This window comes from Lytechinus variegatus, chromosome 17 (assembly GCF_018143015.1).
Source record: "Lytechinus variegatus isolate NC3 chromosome 17, Lvar_3.0, whole genome shotgun sequence".
Lineage (NCBI taxonomy): Eukaryota > Metazoa > Echinodermata > Echinoidea > Temnopleuroida > Toxopneustidae > Lytechinus > Lytechinus variegatus.
Genome location: NC_054756.1, coordinates 6056508 through 6077877, shown reverse-complemented (window position 1 = coordinate 6077877; position 21370 = coordinate 6056508). Strand labels below are relative to the sequence as shown.

The 21370-nt window shown below is 37.2% G+C and overlaps 1 protein-coding gene across 1 annotated transcript; it reads right to left on the bottom strand.

Annotated features, from left to right (window-relative positions):
* Positions 1–96: 96 nt before the first annotated feature.
* LOC121430725 lies at positions 97–21286 on the bottom strand. Its single transcript, XM_041628094.1, has 5 exons — positions 20567–21286; positions 9789–10005; positions 8462–8602; positions 5396–6430; positions 97–2395 (listed from the first exon to the last, which is right to left on the bottom strand). The coding sequence occupies exons 2-5, from the start codon at positions 9994–9996 to the stop codon at positions 2247–2249; spliced, it is 1533 nt and encodes a 510-aa protein (XP_041484028.1). The 5' UTR covers positions 9997–10005; positions 20567–21286; the 3' UTR covers positions 97–2246.
* Positions 21287–21370: the final 84 nt, after the last annotated feature.

Sequence of the window (21370 nt, the reverse complement as noted above, 5' to 3'; positions counted from 1 at the left end):
AACTGGAAATCCTAACTTCAACCAGTTGGGTAAATGGAAATCCTAACTGGAACCAATTGGGTAACTGGCAAATCTGGAGATGACTTCTAACTGGAAATGAAGAATTGGAACCAGTTGGCTAACTAGAGATAAAACTGGAACCAGTTGGTGAACTGGAAATCCTAACTGGATCGAGTTGGGTTACTGGAAATTATTTCCAATTTGTTTCCAATTGGAAATTTTCCAGTTACCCAACCAGATCCAATTGAAACCAGTTAATTTCCACATTATCTGCCAGTGTGAACAGTTTAATGTGTTATGAGATTCATCATCATTTACAATGTATCTATTCAATTCTTTTCAATTTTAAGTGCCACACTTGTTGCAGATAAGTGTTTAGAACTCTTAGCAGTAAAAAACAATGTTCATAGATATTATAGATTATAATTACAACAGATTCAAAGATAATTAGTACACCACTTACTGTGACCAAAGTACATCAAAATGAAAATACCACCGCTGCCTATATTGGAAGATTTTCCAAAGAAATATATACATATGAAAGTCTGTATTTTACCAATGCCCTTTACATTGCTTTAAATTGCTTTAGAAATTATTTCTAAGATGAGTATAGGCTATGCATTCACTAACAAAGTCAAAGACAGTTTCCACAGGTGCATAGCAAGCAGCGGAAACTAGTCAGGGGATCTTCCACAGTCTACTTTAGGTAAGATAAGTGCTGGTTAGAAGCTGAATTTTTATATTGATGGCTAACCGCAGTCGAAATTATTTTCCCCTCCGCATTTTGGAATAAGACTTCGCATGCGCGTGAACTTGTCTTTACAAAATTGTGGTCATTCTCGTTGCATCCCATGATTCATTCATGGGCCACGAATGAATCAGCACCCTCAAATTGCCGGTACCCAAAAGGTCTTAAGCTTAGATATATGAATCTATTTATCACAAGACAAAATGTTAGGCTAGGCTACGGCTACGCTTGGCTAGGGAGTTAACTTTATCTCAAATCTGGACCTGTCTAATGCCTGCGGCCGACTACTCGTAATTGTTAATTCAGAACTTTACGCTTACTTACGTTAGACCAATGAGCTTGGTAGCCTTGGTTTAATATGTCTAGTCCGTATATAAAACTAGTTCTAGATCAAAAAAATTTTTATTTTAGATCAAGTCTCTAGATCTTTATCTTGATAGACCACACACTCACGTATAACGTCAGGCACAACTTCGGTGCGCAGAACCTGCATGTTAATGTAAACGCGCGGTTCTGCATAGCTATTTCGATCGCCGGGGAAGTTGATCAAGAAAAATGTAATTGGTCAATAAGCATGTTCTTTACAAATCATTAAGTTTTTAAGTTCCCGTACTCGAATAGGCAGAATGTTAGTAGTTCTATATACGGACTAGACCTATTAAACTAAGGCTACCAAGCCCTGCAGTAGTTGAACGTAAGTAAACGTAAAGTTCGGAATTAACCAGCTCTAAGCTAACCATGGCATTAGTCGGCTGCCGACATTAGACAGATCCAGATATGAGATAAAGTTAATGCCATAAAGCTAAAACCTTTATAAGGGTACCAGCAACTTGAGGATGTTGATAGCAACGCAAACGACCACGATTTTGCATAGAGTCCGAGCGCATACGTAGTCTTATTCCGAAGACGAAAGTCCTGGGGAGCGTTTCATGAAAGGACTTGTCAGACGTTTCATCCGACAAGCCCTGTTTTATCCGACTGTTACCACAGTAACAGTGCCTCTCAGCCAATCAGAATCAAGGAAAGTTGTCAGATCTGACTACTTGTCGGACAAAAATGTTGATGAAACGTACGCTCCCCTGAATTACGGTCCGGAACTGCGGTGGGAAAAATAATTTCTCGACCGATGTGCAGGGTGGATGACGGACAGGAATACATGATTAGGAGGCGCCAAGTAAAGAAGAAGGGAGGGTTCCTTCTGAGAGGGATGCAAAGCTTTCCTCTGCGTGTGTTACTCTCTTCTTCAATGTCAGGTACGAGTCGGGTACTTCGCTAGAAGAACCTTGAGGACGTAAATAGTAGAAATAGTAGGCTATATTGGCAGAAAACACTCGAAAAGATCCTGCCAGGAGATCTGTGATCAATTATTATGTCCTGATCATAAGTGAGATAATCTTTCCCGGCCGGAAGATGCAGATGTAAGAGATTGAGTCAGAAAGAAGGGAATCCCTGTAAGCAGAGGAACAGCCTGCCCTCAGCTCGTTAATCCTTGGAAGAATTACGCAGATTTGATAAAAACTGACTCTGAAGCAGATCTCCTTTTTAAGAGTAGATATATGACTGTTACATTGACGGTGAAACATGCGGTACTGATTCCAGTTATCATGAAGACTTTGGTGTAGGACTGGGTGAAATCCAGTAAGGTGCCTGCACGAGAACATAATATATTTTAGGATTATTACTTTTAGATAAAAGTGAATGTTCTTAGCGACAAGCAATTCATTTTATAAGTTTTTTTTTCTTTCATAGAAAGATTTTATTCAGAAATCAAACACGAAAGCAATTCAATTTACAAAAGAATCATGAAGCGAACATGTTTACAACAACTGTACATGCGTACTATTATCTGACAAAACTATTATATATTAACTATTATATGACAAAATTATGATGTTTTTGACTGAGAACCCTTTCAATTTCACAATAGCAGTTCAATACGCTCTTAAAAGAGCTAAAACACAACCGATTACCCTTACAAAGTGTGGAAAAAATGAAATATTTAGCATAAAGAATATGACGGTTTACAGTAGAGTATTGAGCGTTAGGGCAACCAAACAAAAATAAATTCTTATTCAAATACACGTTATTGTTCAAATAAGAGGTTTGGAAGTTTTGAATAAATTGTTGAGTTACAGGGCAGTCCCAAAACAGATGTGAAATACTTTCAACAGAGGAAGAACAAAATGTACATAAATTAGATTCAGACAAGCCAATATCGTAAAGATGTTTGTTCACCCCCATTATCCGATTGAAAAGTTTATATTGAAAGTAGCGGAGTTTTGTAGAAAGACAGCATTCAAAGGGAATCATATACAATCTGTTCCAATTATTAACCGGTTCATTTAAAATGGATGCCCATTTTGATTGCGAAGTGGGGGACTTTAAGATTTTATCAACAGAAATTCTATGGATAAACTTGCATACCTTAAAAACATTATTTAAATTATACAGCAAATCTTCTTGAGTTGTTTTACTCTCAACAAGATGTTGACTAAAATGTTTCCATTCATTGGGTATTGCAGAAATCAATGAATAATATTCAAGAAAATTACAATTAACTTTGTATTTTTGTAAAAAAGTTGTATGTGAGAGAAAATTGTTTTGTTCATCCATTAAATGTTTAATACTGACGATCCCATTTTTAAGCCAAAGTTATTTATATATAACTTTCCCATCTACTGTGATCAATGAGTTATTCCATAATACTTGATTTTTTATATTCAAATCAGATAAATTAGGAGAGAATGTTAAAAGACTCCAAGTAATTAAAATTTCTCGAATGAATTGATTTTTTACTTGTAATATTTTGGGATCATCGTATTTTAAATTACATGTCCAAAACAATTCTCCTCCAAAGGTGACCAAATTGTGTTCGAAAAAACATTTCCATTTTCCTTTATTTTCTGTGCTCATATAACGTTAACCCACGCAATTTTCAGGCCAGAAATTACAGAAGGTAAATGTAACATTTCCAATCCACCTTGACTATAGTCTCCAATAATTGTAAGACGACTGATTTTATCCGGTTTTTCATTCCAAATAAAAGAGTAAATTAAATGTTCTAATTCTTTCACAAAATCTTCAGGAGGTTTTGGTAATACAGACAACAGAAATATAATTTGAGAGAGGCCGAGTGACTTCAAAATAGTTATTTTCCCTATAGGAGTTAAATTTCTCATTTTCCATATTCTTAAAACATTCTTTATTTTCTTAAGCTTTGGAATAAAATTCAATTCAAATATGTCTTTTAAGTCAGGTGAAAAATATACTCCCAAAAATCTAAATGGGCCATTGGAAAATCTTAATCCGGAAAAGGATATGTCTGGAGGATATGCTTTGTAATAACCAAGTGCCACAATTTCAGATTTATTTCGATTAATGCAAAGCCCTGAAAAAACCTTAAATTCATCCAAAATATACATAATGATTTTAAGAGACTTGACGTCATTTATATAAAATGTTGTGTCATCTGCATAAGAGTTCAGCTTAATTTCTATTCCATTCACTGTTATACCTTTAATATCACTGTTTCCCCTTATCCATAAACACATAATTTCATTACAAATGATATAAAGAAGAGGACTTAAAGGGCAGCCCTGCCTTACTCCACATGAAATTTGAAAAAATTCTGAAGCATGTCCATTATTCAAAATACAAGAATATATATCACTGTACATAAGTCTAATCCATAATATCAAATCTTCACCAAAATTAAAATATTTCAAAGCTTGAAGTAAAAAGGACCATTCTAATTTATCAAATGCCTTTTCTATGTCGGCCATTAACATAAAACCTGGAATATCGTGTTCATTTGTAAATTCAATCATATCTAACAGTCTAAGGCTAAGCGAATATTTTCACCAATATACCGACCATGTAAAAATCCTGTCTGGTCATTATTAATAATACCACCTAACACCTTTCGCAATCTCAAAGCTAAACATTTTGCAAGAAGTTTATAGTCGGTGTTTAAAGTAGAGATGGGCCTCCAACTTTTTAAAAGCAAAGGATTTTGGTCTTTTTTAGGAATGAGGTGAATAATTCCTCTCCTCTGATCCAATGACAATTTACCTTGTATAAAACAATAATTAAAACTATTGATTAAAACGTCTCCTTCATTTTATAAGTTACTCTTTCTTTTCTTGTAAACTTTAATCAATGTTCATTTGGCTGAAAAACATTTGAAAACACCACTAATATATTTGATCACTTAGATATTCTGATTATGGTTATTTCTTCCAGAAGAACTCCTCCCATGTATTACACGCTTTTTGGCTTTATTGTGTTAGAAATTATCTTATATTCTCTGGAAATGAGCCTTTGAAAGGAGCCATCATAATAGTGTATTCATCTACTTCAAACGGGATTTCATTCATTCATTAATTTGAATTTAGTTTTTCAGTGAGTCTATCCTAATTGGAAATTGTAGTGATCTTTCTTATAATGGCAAAACAAAAAGGCACCAGGCCAAGACAGATATTTTTTTCTTGTTTTTCTCCTTACTATACTGCAGGCCCTATTCTTGTATGCTATTTTCGTCACTTGATAAATCAAAGCAAGGCATTGATCAAAGGGCTGTTCTACCCATTAAGCCTATATGTCGCCCCTTATACTCGCCCTAAATAAATTTATATTAGATTATCTTACCTGTGAAAACTCCGGAAAAGGTACTGCCAAAACAATGAGCTAGCAGTATCAGCCCAAGTGCGAAACTGAAGTTGCTTTCATCTCTCAAAACGAATTTCAGATAAGTTGCATCGCACGTGTCCTGTATGAAAAAGCAGACTCCCTGAATGAATGCCCAGATTGAACGAACAAGAAATGATTCATCGATAAAATCCAAGAAAAATGTCAAACTGGTTATAAAACCGACTATGATATAAATTTTGATCATGTCGATTTTTCTAACGAGTAAAACGACTACAATCAATCTGCCAATTAATCCGCCGACACCACCAATTGAAGACAGAAAAACGGCCCTGGATGAACTGATTCCGAGGTCTTCTGCGTGAGGCACCAGGAACAATACCCAAGCTTCGAAAGCATAAACATAAAAGAAGAACGATGGGATACATATCAAGAAAAGTGCTTCATTGGCCAGGAAGAGTTTACAGCGTGATATTAATAGCCAGCAGAATGTATCCTGAGAACCATCACCATGATGATCATCAGTGGTCAACCTGTTGTGCTGCTCTTCAGGCACTTCAGGATTGCTTCCACTATGTTGCTGCGGATTTCGGTGAATATCTCCATCGTCATATGATAATAATCCCTCTTGTTCATCAATCTCAGTTGCATCCTTTCTTGATTCACCTGTCGTCCTTTTATCTTGTTGACTTCCTTCAATCTTTAGGCTGCATTTCTCACCGTCACAAAGTTCATGATAGCAAACCTTAGATGCATCTGTATCAGAAGAAACCTGCTCAGTGATATGGTCTCTAGTATTGTATATCGGTTTCCGAATAACGGCTGCCGCTGCCACCAAATGAAGCATGATTCCCCCAAGTATCAGAAACACCCCTTGATAACCGTAAGCTTCCAGCGATCGTTCAGTAATGATAGGTAAGAACATTATCCCCGTTGTTATACCGAATGATGCTAGGGTATTGGCCAAAACATAGTTTTCCTTGAAATATTTGTTCAACAGGAGCGTGATCGGGAAATATACAAAGGATCTCACACCTGCAAATAGAATAGAGAATATCACAAAAATACACAATGAACATGATGGATCACTTAAAATCAAGGTTCTGTAGCCATCCTAATGATAAATTAAGAGGCATACATTTAAAGTGCTATGGGCAAAACGAATCTTGTATTCCGTTTCTGATTGAAAATTACACAATTTCCCCCCAAATATTACTGCTCGTATTCAGCCAGACGAGAAGGAGAATATTTGTTTTTTTATATATCTTAAAATAACGAACTAACATAAGCCTGGATGATATTTCGTAGCACGCAATGAAAGTATTGACAACTCATCAACATGATAGTAGTAGGCTAGTTGATGCTCGTCAAATTCAATTTAGTTCAAGTCTGCAATTTGTTGTAGTCACTGTTGAGGAATATTTGTCATGGAATTATTACCTTAGTTATGTGTGTTCTAAAGTATCTGGTAATGTTTGAGTATTGGCAAAAGTACATTTCTTGCCTTAGCAAACATTGGTTTCTTTATTATAAGCTTTTCAAAAGAAAGCTAATTGATATGAAGAAAAAAAAATCAAATTATCTGGCACCGAGTTTCCCACTTTTTTGCAGTTGAATGTTGAAATGGTCTCGTTGAATAGTGTTGTTTTCATGTATATATATCTATCCCTGCATTATTTCTTTTTAAAAGGAACTTTTGTGGCTTATTCTAAGATTCATAATTATAACTCACGTCCTTTCACCTACCCTTTGCTAGAATCAATGCTACGGTGAAATCCTTCAGAACATTTTGTGTTAAAGAATAGAATATGAGTCCTGGGGGCCGTTTCATAAAGCTGTTCTTGAGTTAAGAGCGACTTAAAGAACGACTGGTGAACCCTTGTACGCGCTAAACAATCGCATATTCAATACCATTTACCACAAGAAGGGATCACCTGTCGTTCTTAAAGTCGCTCTTAACTTACGAACAGCTTTATGAAACACCCACCAGGTGAGTATGCGTGGCAGCAGGACACTGGTTGTCTCGGTATAAGAAATTATGTCATGAATACGTATTAGATTAATCTAAGACCAGGGCTCCGTAACACAAAGGATAGCGATCAATCGCTAAATGAAATGACCAATCAATATCTATGATACATTTGCATTTGGTTCAAAATATTGACCAGGGACCAATCAGTGCGGTTCTGTCATATTTGCAATCCATCGCAGACCTTTGTGTTACGGAGCCCAGCTGTTAGTGGCACCTGAGGGTGACATGTTTGGAGTCTGAATGTGTGTGTGAGTTTGAGCGTGCGTATGCTAGGGTGTGGGTAATGTTTCCTAAATAATTTGTAATTTACAAGGTATGTATAATTATGAAGATCAAAACAGAAACATTACCCACATTTTGTAAATATTTTGTTTATCATAATCTTTCCATGGTCGAGTAAAATATCATATGCAGGGGCCCCTGATTTCAAGCTATGCTTCTTTTAGGGTCCCAAACCTGTCATTTTCAGTTATTTATTATGTAACACTTTGTTTGTACTTTGCACTTCTGTTTTTTAACTGGTTTGAATAGATTCAATTCAAATTAATGGTGCACGCACATTGCAACAAGTTTCTAATTACGATATACAAGATAAAAAATAAATGCACAAATTTTGTTGCAGCAACTCCTTATGGCTGATTTTAGTGAAGTTAAATTTATTTTTGTTTGGTTGCCCTGACGCTCAATACTCTATACTGTAAACCGTTATATTCTTCATGCTACATATTTCATTTTTTTCGACACGTTGCTAAGGGTAATCGGTTGTGTTTTAGTTCTTTTTAGAGCGTATTGAAACGCTATTGTGAAATTGAAAGGGTTCTCAGTCAAAAACATCATAATTTTGTCATATCATTAGATAATAGTACGCATGTACAGTTGTTGTAAACATGTTCGCTTCATGATTCTTTTGTAAATTGAATTGCTTTCGTGTTTGATTTCTGAATAAGAAAAAAATATTATTTTCATTAATACAACGACTAAATGTATTGCAACGCCCCCAAGATAATTATTCCCCATTCCATACACATCTTTACCTGTAAGTCCAAGAAGGATACCGAAAACAGTGAGGTTGTAAGTGAAGCCACATAATATTAGACACACTGCTATTATTACCGCTCCTGACATAGCAGCAACACGATGATCGACCCTCTCAAGCAACAAGGAAGTAAAGGGACCTGTCAATCATAAGCACGATAAATCATACTGCATAAAGTGTGTGCGTGCATGGGTGTGTGTATGTGTGTTCGATTTTTTAAAGCAGTTTAAGCATTAATTCATTGTTCCATCATTATTTTGTTTAATAATTGTAAATTCAACTATGTTGTTAACACAAAATGAAGATTTGTATATCTTGTTGTGATTTAGACTATAGGCGCTGCTTTTCCGACAGCCACGGCGGCGTCAACACCAAATCTTAACCGAAGGTTAAGTTTTTAAAATTACAGAATAACTTAGAAAGTATATGGACCTAGTTCATGAAACTTGGCCATAAGATTAATCAATATTACTGAATATCCTGCCTAAGTTTCATGTCACATGACAAAGGTCAAAGGTCATTTAGGGTCAATGAACTTTGGCCAAATTGGGGGTATTTGTTGAATTACCACCAGAACTTTGAAAGTATATTGGTCTAGTTTATAAAACTTGGATGTAAGAGTAATCAAGTACCATTGAACAACCCGTGCGCATTTCGGGTCACATGACCAAGGTCAAAGGTCCATGAACTTTGGCCATAATAGGAGCATCTGTTAAATTACCATCATAAATTTGAAAGTTTCTGTATCTGACTCATAAAACTTGGAAATAAAAGTTATCAAGTATCACTGAACATCCTGTGCAAGTTTCAGGTCACATGATCAAGGTCAAAGGTCATATGAGGTCAATGAACTTTGGCCACGTTGGGGGGTAGTTGTTAAATTACCATCATATATCTGTAAGTGTATTGGTCTAGTTCATAAAACATGGAAATAGGAGTAACCAAGTATCACTAAACATCTTGTGCGAGTTATAGCAGTTTCCAAAGTCACCACTGCTTCTATATTGAATCGCGCGATGCAGGTGAGACCGCCAGAGGCATTCCACTTGTTCACCTTGAATTTATGTGATCTAGTTTGGATGAACATTTTGTGTGGTTCGACTGTGGGTGTGTGTGCGCATAGATGGGTGGTGTGAGAGTTTACCTGTGTAGTGTGGGTTTTAGTGCATGTGCGCTTAAAACGTGCGTCATGACGTTTGTGTGTGTATAATGTAGGTCTAGGCGTCAGAGGGAGGGTAGGTGAGCTGTTGTCTATGTATCAGGCAAAACGGTATGTTTGAATTTGGCTTAAGAGAAAAAAGTGGAAATACACAATAAAAACTCACCTAAAAAGTGCGTGATTGTACCAGGAATACTACAGATGAATCCTAAAGTGGCGTAATTCGCGCTGAATCTATCAACCATCTCAGGGAGGATAACACCAAAGGATTTGGGGATGCCACACCACATATTGATCACGAACTTGGAGAGTAAGATAGCGTAACCCCACTTCCAGTTAATGATAGGGGTATTGTAACGGTTGGATTCCTCCATTCCTGTTGTCTGTAAAGATAAAATCAAATCGGATGATGATAGTAATTCCTATATGCTTGTTTCCTCACATTTTACCCGTTCACGACCCCACGTCTTCATGGCTAACTGCATACAAGTACCTTTTCCATCAGTTCATTTCTGCTCGCGCTTCGCATTCGTAGTTATTATTTAGTTGCATACACATCTTTTTCAGGATAACAAACATTGTCCAGAATGTTCATATTTTAGGAAAAAATGCATAAGATTTCGCATCATATAAATAAGGATTATGATATATGTTTATTTAAATGAATAAAGCTAAGAAGTGACAATTAGGATTACCCCTTCAAAAAGAAAAAAAAATCATCTTCGAGCGGCCGATCGGGGAAAATATGACTGAAAAAAATTCCGCCCCCACCCCTATTGGCGAAGGCTGGATCCGCCTCTGGGGGGGGGGGGTTATTTTTTAAATCATTGTAAATGAATAGGCGTTTTCCTTGTAAACAGCAGCGTGAAAAATGACCAAAATGAGCTAGTTTGTACATCTTGTATTGTATGGGTTATCTCTTGTGTCAATATTCCTTTGAGGATTTATAACGATGATTCAGAACTTTTCTTAGATTGGAAATGTCCAAAACAATTACCCTTTTTATGATACTTCTATAGTGAAGCATTTGTTGAACATGACTAAAAATTTAAACATCGGGGGTTATCATTTAAGGGATTACGTTTTTGCAGTTAAATGTTGCCAGCTTATTGAGGAATATTCTCATTGACAATCAAATTCACACAGTGGCGTACCGTGGGTCACGGCATTGGGGGGGCACCAGCAAAAATTTCGGGTCACTTAGGAAGCGCGCGAAGCGCGCTCAGTTGTCAGGTGGACTGACCTAATAGAGATATTTTAAGGACATGCAGTGCCATCAAACGAATATGTATCTCACTGATTAAATAATGCGAGCGCGAAGCGCGAGCTGAAAATTTTTTTATATTAAGGACTAAAAATTGCATTATAAGCAAATCGTTTTGTAATCATACTGTACTGTCTCACTAAACAAACAATGCGAGCGCGAAGCGCGAGCTAAAATTTTTGTATATACTGACCCTAAACAAGGAAATTTTAAGGATTATATTTTAGAATCCATTAAGAGTATAAATATCTCACCATAGTCATCTAATGCTATTGCCATCCTTTGCTGATTTTGTTAGAATTACATCTAAACACAGTCATGAAGCACCTTTTATAGTCATGTAATCATGATGATCATACGCATCTTACTAATCAAATACTGCAAGCGCAAAAGCGCGAGCTGGAAATTTAGGAAATATAGACCTGAAGAAGGGCATTCTAAGGGTTGTTTGTAGGAATACTCTAAGACCCTACGTATTTGACTAACCAAATGATGCGAGCGCAAAGCGCGAGCTGAATTTTTGTATATATTTACCACAAACATGGATATTTTAAGGACTATAGTTACGAATCCATTAAGTCAGAGTATACATATCTCACCATAGTCATCTAATGCGAGTGCCAAGCGCTTGCTGATTTTGTTAGAATTACATTTAAACACATGGAGCACTTTTTGAAGTCATTGTTATAATGATTATTATATGCATCTCACTAATGAAATACTGCGAGCGCGAGCTGAAAATATAGGAAATTCAGACATGAAGAGGGGCATTCCAAGGCTTGTTTGTAGGAATTCACTAAGACCCCATGTATTTCACTAACCAAATGATGCAAGCGGGAAGCGCGAGCTAAATTTTTTTTATATTCAGATCAGAAAAATTGACATTTTAAGGACTGATTTTAGGAGTTCATGAAGAGCAGAAATCTCACCAATCCACTTATGCGAACGTTAGCACGGACAGGAAATGTTTTATATTATGACCTTAAAATAGGGCAATAACTTTCAATTGTCATGAAAAAGAAGAATATATCACTACTTATAACAATAATAACTCTAATTGCGAGGAAATATATTATTTTGTTGTATATTGATTTGAAAACGGGAGGCTTTAGTACAGCAGGTATCTCGTTAAAAAGTCTATGCTAGCGCCAGGAACAATGAAGACACAATTAAGCAAATAATGTTTCATAAAGTTGTGAAAAAATGCTTATATAACATAATATAACAATATGATCAACAACAATTTCTTCTTTCCTCCACTACGTTTCTCTTTCTTTTTTCCCTCTTTTTCTCCTTTTCCCCGTTTTTTTTTTTTTGGCCAGCCGATTGGGGGGGGGCCTGACCTGAAAGCTTGATATTCTAAGCATTTTTGGTACCAGTGATTAAGATAGGTATCTAGAAGAACAATAGATGCGAGCGCGAGCTGAAAATTTTGATATTTTGATCTGGAAAAAAGGACACTTTAATTGAAGATATATATCCAACAAAAGATTATTGCAAAATCAAAGTTCTTTTGAGGTTTAGAATTGAAAACGGGACATTATATTCACCTATATAATCATGAAAAGTATGGGATTTTGGTACATGATGCGAGCGCGAAGCGCGAGCTGAAAATTTTTATATTCCAATCTGAAAAGCAGACATTTTGAGCACGATTTTAAATCAAAATCGAGTTGGTATCTCAATCTCGCTTGCTGATTTCAGTGTAGCATTACAATCCTATTTAATTTTTTAGTTGCACATGCGGAATTATTGGGGGGGGGGGCAAAACGATATGTTTGCCCCCCAATATTTTCATTGGTGGGGCGATCACCCCCTGCCCCCCCACCCAGGATCGACGCCTATGTGTATACAACTTCTCTCTTAAATCTAACCTGACTGGCAATATCTTTATTCTTAATGCATGATGATAAAATGCAGATTCGGACCAATTAAAACTAGCACAAATTACAACCTGTGTGGCTTCTCGTGCGCCATCGGGCTTACCGTCATTCCTTTATTTATCTTGCAACCCTTTTACTCCCGTTTATTTTTCCACCCTTTTGAGTTAATGATTTATTTAAATTAATTTATTCACCACTATTGGGATGGAACACCCTATCAACAAAAGTTGATTTTCGTTGGGGTCCTTTTATGTCATGTGTTAAAAAATATCAGATATATAAACATTTCATTCTTTTTCATCTTGAACCTCCACCCATCTGTTTAATAGTCCTGAAAAAGAATGTTTTTATTTAATAACAATATACACAAATTGCGAGGGAAACAAACTGATTGATGGCATACTATAATCATCATGATCAAACTTTTCATTTTTCATCATCATTATAATTTTTCCACCCTAAATTATTGGGGGGAATGATAATACAGGCCATCCCCCCCACTTGAAATATTGGGGGGGGGATATATCCCCACCCCCCATCCCCCCGTGATCGACACCCATGTTAAGTATGCAGTATCTTAACACAATATAATTATGACAAAATGGGAGGATACGGTATTAAATCTAAAGCGGGACATTCTCATAACATTCCTCCAATCGCGCTTACGTGATAATGCATTGTACGGCAAAACTTCCTTGAATTAATCATGCATGTCATAGAAATACATTTGGGTGTGATATTCGTTATTAAATTATTTACTGAAGTATTTCAGTAACGAAAAACGTATATAATATTTTGTGGCTATGCCCACAGAACCTCGAGACTTGCACAGGCAGCAAACGGGATCTATATAGTGCAGAGCTTTAAAAGTATATCCCTTATATATTATAGTGTGAGTAATTAAATTCCACTATTTCGTCTGTTCTTCGTTTGTCTTGCATAAATAAACTTTCCATATTTTCATCTTAAAAAAATAAAAGTCATGATTGAGCTCAAACTTGGCAGGAATAGCTTTGCCCAACAGAAGGCAATCAATACAGTTTACAACATTTACTTTGTTGGTTGGAAAGCTAGTATACATTGATTCAACATGTAGAAAAAACATCAAATTGGAAGCCTATATGAATTCATGGTCTAAACTGTTAACAAGTTGTAATTTCATAAATGAAAAGCTTACAAAATGCCTTCTGAACTCTGTATACCGAAGACGAGCCTCGGTTTATTTTACATTTTCTGCCACTGATAGTTATAACTTATACAATTATGGACTGGATATCAAAGCTCCTTAGTATTTTCTAGAATTTTATCATTGACCTTATTTAATTATTTGTGGTATAGTTTTAACAAGTGCTTCGTAAAAATTGATTATCTTATGTTAGAATAAATATAAATACAATTTCATCCTGGCTGGTCATAAGTTAAGATGGCAACGCGATGAGAGACTTTGAACGTAAACAATAAAAATGATGAGAATCCCCTTAAGAAGCATTATATTACTTTGAGGTTGTGCAGAATGACTGGATTATTGAAGATGATTTGAAAATAATACGAGGGAAAAGGTAAATTACCAGAAGATGATGTCGTTTTTTTTCTGTAGTTTGTAACAATTTACTGTGCATTTTGGGGAAAAAAACCCAAATTTTATGCATGTTGCCATACGACTAAACAATTCTCGTTTGAAACACACAATGTAAATACACAAATGACAATAAACAGAATGGATTATTCGGAACTTATCGATTACAAGTCTCAGTTTCGTATCATTTAAATTTGACGTTTCAATCACACGATGCAAGCAAGTGAAGAGCCTTTGCCAAATGTATGTTTTGAATGACCGCTTATACCGTGTGTGACTGGAAACCAGCTCCTAAATGAGTCAGTATGTGTCTTTTATTCATGAAGTTAGTGATTTAAGTGTGCATTTTTCTTCTAAAGGTGCTCTCAAAATACGACTTTGGACATGATTTTTTGAAAAAGTCCTTGCCGTGGGAGGGGGGTATCCCCCCTCCCACACCCTCCCCCCGCTCGGTCGCTTCGCTCCCTCGCCGCTGGCGCCCCCCCTATTTCAAAATCCTGGATCCGCCCCTGATTCTTGTCCACATAACTGTGTACCCATGCATTCAGTAGTGAACCATTAGTTCTGTAGAGGAGCCTGATTCTTTTGAATACTACAAAAATATTACGTAACCGCAGACTCTCATTCATTGAGTAGGTAGCTCTCAGAGTAGGTATTGGGTCTTGCTATCTTGGCACCGATTTCATGTTATGTCTGCAGTAACTCATGTTGCAGCGATAGACCTGAAGTCGGTACTCGGTACTCTGATATCCATGGCATGTATGTATTGAAGTGTCCTTAGATCCATTGCCATATGTTAAATACGTTGGTAAAAGAGTGCCATATTATAGTTCTATTTCAATTGAGTTTCAACAAATGTGAGGATATACATCCCAATCTAGGGCCTTCCTCTAGCAATGAGGATCCATAAGCCAGTTCGTAGTTCCTTTCTGCGCATGATCAAAAGATTCTACGCATGATCAGAAGTAGGTCATTTGCACTAAAGTGACATGGCGCTTTAAAATCTAATGAGATAAGCACCAACTTTGATGTCTTGATTATTCATATATTCTTTTGAATTGTCGTTTTCATTTACATCCACAAAAAACAACAATGCTTCCACGAACGACTGGTATTTCACATGTCAAGTACATTGTGCAACATGCTAAGATATGCATTCAAAGTAGGAGTGCAACAGATACCTTCATTAAGTGTTCATTGGTGTGCTATTCTAGTCGTCTGGTCTATTCAATTTCTTCATCCTGCTATGTAAGGCAAGCTTACGTAATATCTTGCTTTGAAATCTGCCTATCATGATGAAATAAATGAAAGGTCATTTGACCAAAATTGCCCATGAAGTAACTACGAACTGGTCTATACATGTATGTATTGTTGATAAAAATATCTATGTCCCGATCGAGGGGGCCTGTCAAATATATCGCTGTACAGTACACACGCGCGACCCCAAAAACCGAGTTTAAAGGGATTTTTTTTTCAGTTTTGGACGCGGTCCGCGCATGAACTCGTTAAGGGTATCGAAAACACAGATTTTAAAGAAAAAGGGTGTTTTTAAAAGACTGGTCAATGGTAAATCGCGGGGTCAAACGTATTTAGGGTATATTTTTCCCCAAAGCTTTTTTTTAAAAGACTATAGCCAAACGTGTTTAGGGTATGTTTTTCCCCCAAGCTTTTTCCCCCGAGATCATATTTTAGCGACAACTTGTTTGGGGCTAAAATGTGTAAATAAAGCACGCGAAAAACTTGTTTAGGGGGTTATTGTGCACACAGAAAAAAACTCGTTAAGGGGGTGTTGGAAATTACTTGGTCACGCATGTGTACAGCAATATATTTGACTGCCCACCCCCCGGGTCTATGTCCAATGATGGGCTCGTCGTGGTCTAGTGGTTCTGACTCTCGCCTTTCAAACAGACGGTCGTGGGTTCGAAATCTAGCCATGCCGTGTTTTCCTTCAGCAAGAAATTTATCCACACTGCTGCACTCGACCCAGGTGAGATGGGTACCGGCAGGAAGTAATTCCTCAAAGAGCTGTGCGCACCAGAATCGTTAGACTAGCTTAGCCGGGGTAATATAGAAGCGCCTTGAGCACCTAGCAAGGTGGATACATGCGCTATACAAATCCTATATTATTATTATTTATTATACTCACACACTTTGTTAACTTGAATTCGAAACAATTAAGAAAAGTAGCAATACAAGTATGGTCAACTTTGAGATATTTAGGCATTTGCAGGGGTCGTACGAAACGATGTCGTAAAGGAGGGAGGTGCAGACGTCGTCTACAACCTCAAGAAGCTGAGAAAGGCTTCGTGACTCCTGCACTATTGAACGCCAGATCGCTGAACAATAAACCCCACATGTTTTATTTCGTGACATACGCCTTTTTTAATGACTACTGAAAGTGATTGCCCCGTTTAATGTCTGAATGTAAAACATTTTCAGTCCGTGCCTACGTCCGCATTAGTGGATTGGTGAGATATGTCTGCTTGTTATTAATTAAAAAAAAATAGTCCTAAAGTGCCCCTTTTCTGGCTCAATATTAAAAATATTCAGCTCTCGTTTTGCGCTCGCATTCATTTGGTGGTGAGATATTTGTCTCTTCATATATATATATATATATATATATATATATATATATATAGGCCTATGTGTGTGTTTGTGTGTGGGGGGGTGAGTTTGTTTTATGTGATCGAGCACTTTTGGAACGTTGACTCACGATTTTGCCCCCCCCCCACATATGAAAAATGGAATGACGCCCCTGTCTATTAGGTCACCATACCTGGCAAATCGAGGGCGCCCAGTAAAGTGACTCAAATTCTTTGCTCATGCCCCCCCCCCACACTGTGACCCATGGCACGCCACTGTTGGGACCAACACTGCAGAAAAATCAAACAAGTTTGTTATGAACGGTACCAGGCGCGTACGCAGGATTTTGGAAAGGGGGGGGGGGTTCGAGCTGATTCTTTTTTAAATCTCCCGCCCAGTCTCTAAAAAGTGATGAGCGGGGGGGGGGGGGGAGGTGATGATTTTTTTTTTCATTTTTTTCAGCGCTGCAAATAAGACAATAACATTTAAGTGGGGATGGGTATGCAACAGTGCGGTCATGACCCGCGAGCGAGCAGAAATGTTCTCGTTTTTGCGTTGAAAATATAACCTTTTTGTCAATAGTTTGTTGGTATCATAGTCGATGCTACATGTCCTTCGGATCGTAGCACTCATGATATGAAGCGTGCCAACACTTACAGAGCGCGCGAAGCGCGCTCCCTAGGGGGTGGGTGCAGGGAGGGGGAGTTTCCCCCTCCCGCGCGAAGCACGAAGCTTTTAGTGTTTCATAAATTAAAATGAAAAGGAGCCGTTTCTCTTGTCTCTAGTACCTCCAATTCGGTTGACTATATTGCGATTTTGAACCTTGTTTTCAAAAGTGATTGTAAACGCACAAAAGAGGTATACAATGGAGGAAAATAAAATGATAATAACTCAGCGCGAAGCGCGGAAACTAAAGTGATTTATCAATTTTTCTTGCCATAAAAAGGGTCCCGAGAAAAGGGTATTCTCAAAGATATATTGAAACTTTCTTTGGAAAGATCAGATTTGATTACAAACAATTTAGCATCAGTGCATATTTTTAACTCGCAAAACAGAGGAGAAGATTGGTAGAGGAAGATATTCCTCCCCGCGATGAGCAATGAAACTCTGAAATTTCAAAGGGTGGACGTTTCATCAAATGTAGATATCTCTAATACCCAATCGTCTCTAATTCAATTGATTTTCTAAGATTATTGAACTTCATTACAAGGAAAATAGTGCGCATAAAGTTGAAACTTCTGTGATTTATTGAAATTATCTATCTATATAATAAAGGATGATTAATTTTTTTTTACTTATCCTGAAGCGCTTCATTTTGAATATAAAGAAACTTAAGTGTCATTCAAAATTTCAAACTGAGGGCGCAAAACAGGACAGGAGATGAATGTATACAGGGGAAATGACATGAAGTTTAATACAATCTGATAAAAAAAATATTGTACTTTTTCATTTAATACGACACGAATTCCACACCTTCCTCTTTTTAAATTAGGAACCTGTTTGCCCCCAAATTATGGTTGTTCATAGTAATGAGCTGAAAAGCGGGAGAAGCTGACTTTAAGGAGGTGACGGCAGAAACTGATATAAAGATTTTACCCGCTCGGAGCCGACCAGACCAGAAGTTGCGCGATCAATTGAAAAAAAAAGATAACTTCATACATTTACTTCGGCCTAACCTTACTCAAATTCATGCCCTAATGTAAACAATTTTACCTTTAACTGGCAAGAAGCACATAGCTGAGGTGGAAAAACAGGGTTAGAGAAAAGGTGGGGGAACAATGGAGAACTTCAATATTGTCATTTAACCGTGCGCAGCGCGGAAGCAAAATTCATATATGAATTTAAAGCAAGAAGAGTGAAGGAGTTTCTCTTTTGAGAAAAAAATAAAGAATAAATAGAAAAAACACAAAGCTACCTTTCTTCCCTTTCCTTCCTTCCTTCCCTTTTCCTTTTCTCCTCTCCTTTTTTCCCTTCTTTTGTTTTCTTTTTGGGGACTTTTTTTTTGAAGGGGCGACCGCCCCCCCCCCTGGCTACGCGCCTGGATATGGCCTTGATCAGAACACTAGAAACTTGAGAAATGTCATGAATAATTACGAGCGAGCGGAGCAAGCGAGCCGAAATGTTTGCGTTTTCCGTCAAAACATACAATTCTTCTCAATAGCTTGTTGGTAATGATTACATATTAGTTGATGATACATGTCCTTCTGCTCGTAAGTCTCATGATATGGCCTTGATCAAGAGACTAGAAACTTAAAAAATTTCATTAATGATTACGAGCGAGCGGAGTGAGCGAGCCGAAATTTTCGCGTTTTCCCGTCAAAACATACATTTCTTGTCAATAGTTTGTTAGTAAATCAAGTATTAGTCGATGCTACATGTCCTATTCGTAACACTCATAATACGGCCTTGAACAGGAGACTAGATACTTATGGAATTTCATAAATTATTACGAGCGAGCGGAGCGAGCTAACCGACATTTTAGCGTTTTCCGTCATTTTGGTTTTCATATTGGTAAAACATATTTTGTAAGAAAACGTATGTCTTTTTCTTGGTTCACTTGTATTCATAAGTATACATCATCATAATCATGTATGGCCTTGTTAATGGCGATACCGTGATCATGTCGGCGACATGCGGAAATAAAAGATATAATAAAATGGAGCGAGCGAAGCGAGCAGAAATTTTTGCTGTGTTTTTCGTCGGAAACATGAGATTCTGTTCATTATTGCTGTCATATACATTATTGGGTAGGGGAACTGTCCGAACCCACTGCGCCGAACCCCCCCCCTTGCGTACGCGCCTGAACGGTACTAAAGAAAACCTTATTGTCAAATTCAACCTTTTCGCATGAATTTTGAAGACGTGCATCGTTTACCGAATAGTGTACTTCTGCCAAGGTGCTTCAAATCCTTGCTTTGCGAGGCAGAATAATAAAAAAGTGCTCACAAACATGATAATTCAAAGTCAACGATGAATGTCCTTTCAGTTATTTATTCATAAATAAGTGATTATTTTTACTTTGTTGCAACACCCATTTAAATCAATGCTTTTTATGTCCAAAATTATAATCATTGACAATTTTTTTTCGAAAAAAAAACACAATAGTAATAGCCAAATTTTATAAAGCGCTTTTCCTGGAATGGCTCAAAGCGCGTTACAGAATATTATTACCCCGGTCATTGGATCCATGTCAATCCCGCACGAAAAGTGCACAATTTCCACTCCCTGGGGAGCATTCCTTGCATTCATCGCAGCCTCATTATGGCGCTGGCAAAATCAAACATACAATATCTTTCGCATCCTACCGGGTACCTGGGTCGAGAGTGGCAAAATGTGGATTAACGCCTTGCCAAAGGACGCTAAACCGCGCCGGGGTTCGATCACACGACCCTCTGTTTACAAGGCGAGCGTCAGAACCACTACACCACGGCTCTTCCACACAAATACAATAAACAGAACAAAATAAAAAATAAGTATAGGCCTACGTAAAATAAACAGAAAAAGAAAATACGAATCGATTGTGGTTAACGAACTGTTTCCTTTTTTCATTTATTGTTCGAAATTCTAAAAAAAAACACGATTCTAACAAAAAAAATTGTGAATTAAAGAATAGAATATATGAACTTTGAGCAACTTACTCTATGCAACCGCGTAGAAATATCTACCTTTCGTCCCTAGGCCATGCATGTATACCAACAACTTTGTGCAAACTGCATGTTTTAAACTTTGAATGCAGAAAAGAGCAGATTCGATTCATACTGACACTCGTTCAAGGTATGTCTACATGGACCTATTGCAAATTGGTCCATGTTCGAACAAAGGCCAGAAAGACTTACCTCACTGCACTCAGTTATTCAAGGAGATTCGCCGAGTACTATCGCTTCACTTTCACGTAAAGCCAATGCATTCTTGGTATCCACCAAATGCTACATGCTTGAGTGCACCTGTGTATTCTTTTGAGAAAATGAAAGCTACGTCCAAGAATCCATTTTCATTCGTTGTGACCCCAACCTTTCTACCTGCAACATCATGTTTTGCTCGTAAGTAAATTGCTCATGTCTCGATAATGAGGGGCGAATCCAGGATTTTCCAAAAAGAGGGGGATGGCACATTTTCCAAGGAAAAATATGACAAGCAAAAATAAAAAAGGTTTTAACCAAAAATTAAGGACATTTCATCCACACAAAAATTTGACAAGCAAAAAAACAAAACAAAACAAACAAACAAACAGGGTCTTCACTTAAATTCAAAGGGGGACGCAGGCCGGCTTGGCCCCCCAACCCCAGGACCAAAATCCAATTGAAACAAGTTGGATTTTCCAACTGGTTTCAATTGATTTTTAACTGGAATTTAACAATTTCTAGTTGAAACCAGTTGGGCAACTGGAAATCCTAAATGGAGCCAGTTGGGTAACTGGAAATGACTTCCAACTGGAAATTATT

What these genes read in the sequence shown, in the direction of transcription:
- LOC121430725 (XM_041628094.1), bottom strand. Translation starts at nt 9,996, where the DNA reads ATGGAGGAATCCAACCGTTACAATACCCCTATCATTAACTGGAAGTGG. An exon ending in TACAATCACGCACTTTTTAG is followed by an intron (nt 8,603 to 9,788) that starts GTGAGTTTTTAT and finishes TATGATTGACAG; the next exon opens with GTCCCTTTACTTCCTTGTTG. An exon ending in CTTTTCCGGAGTTTTCACAG is followed by an intron (nt 2,396 to 5,395) that starts GTAAGATAATCT and finishes GTTCTCGTGCAG; the next exon opens with GCACCTTACTGGATTTCACC.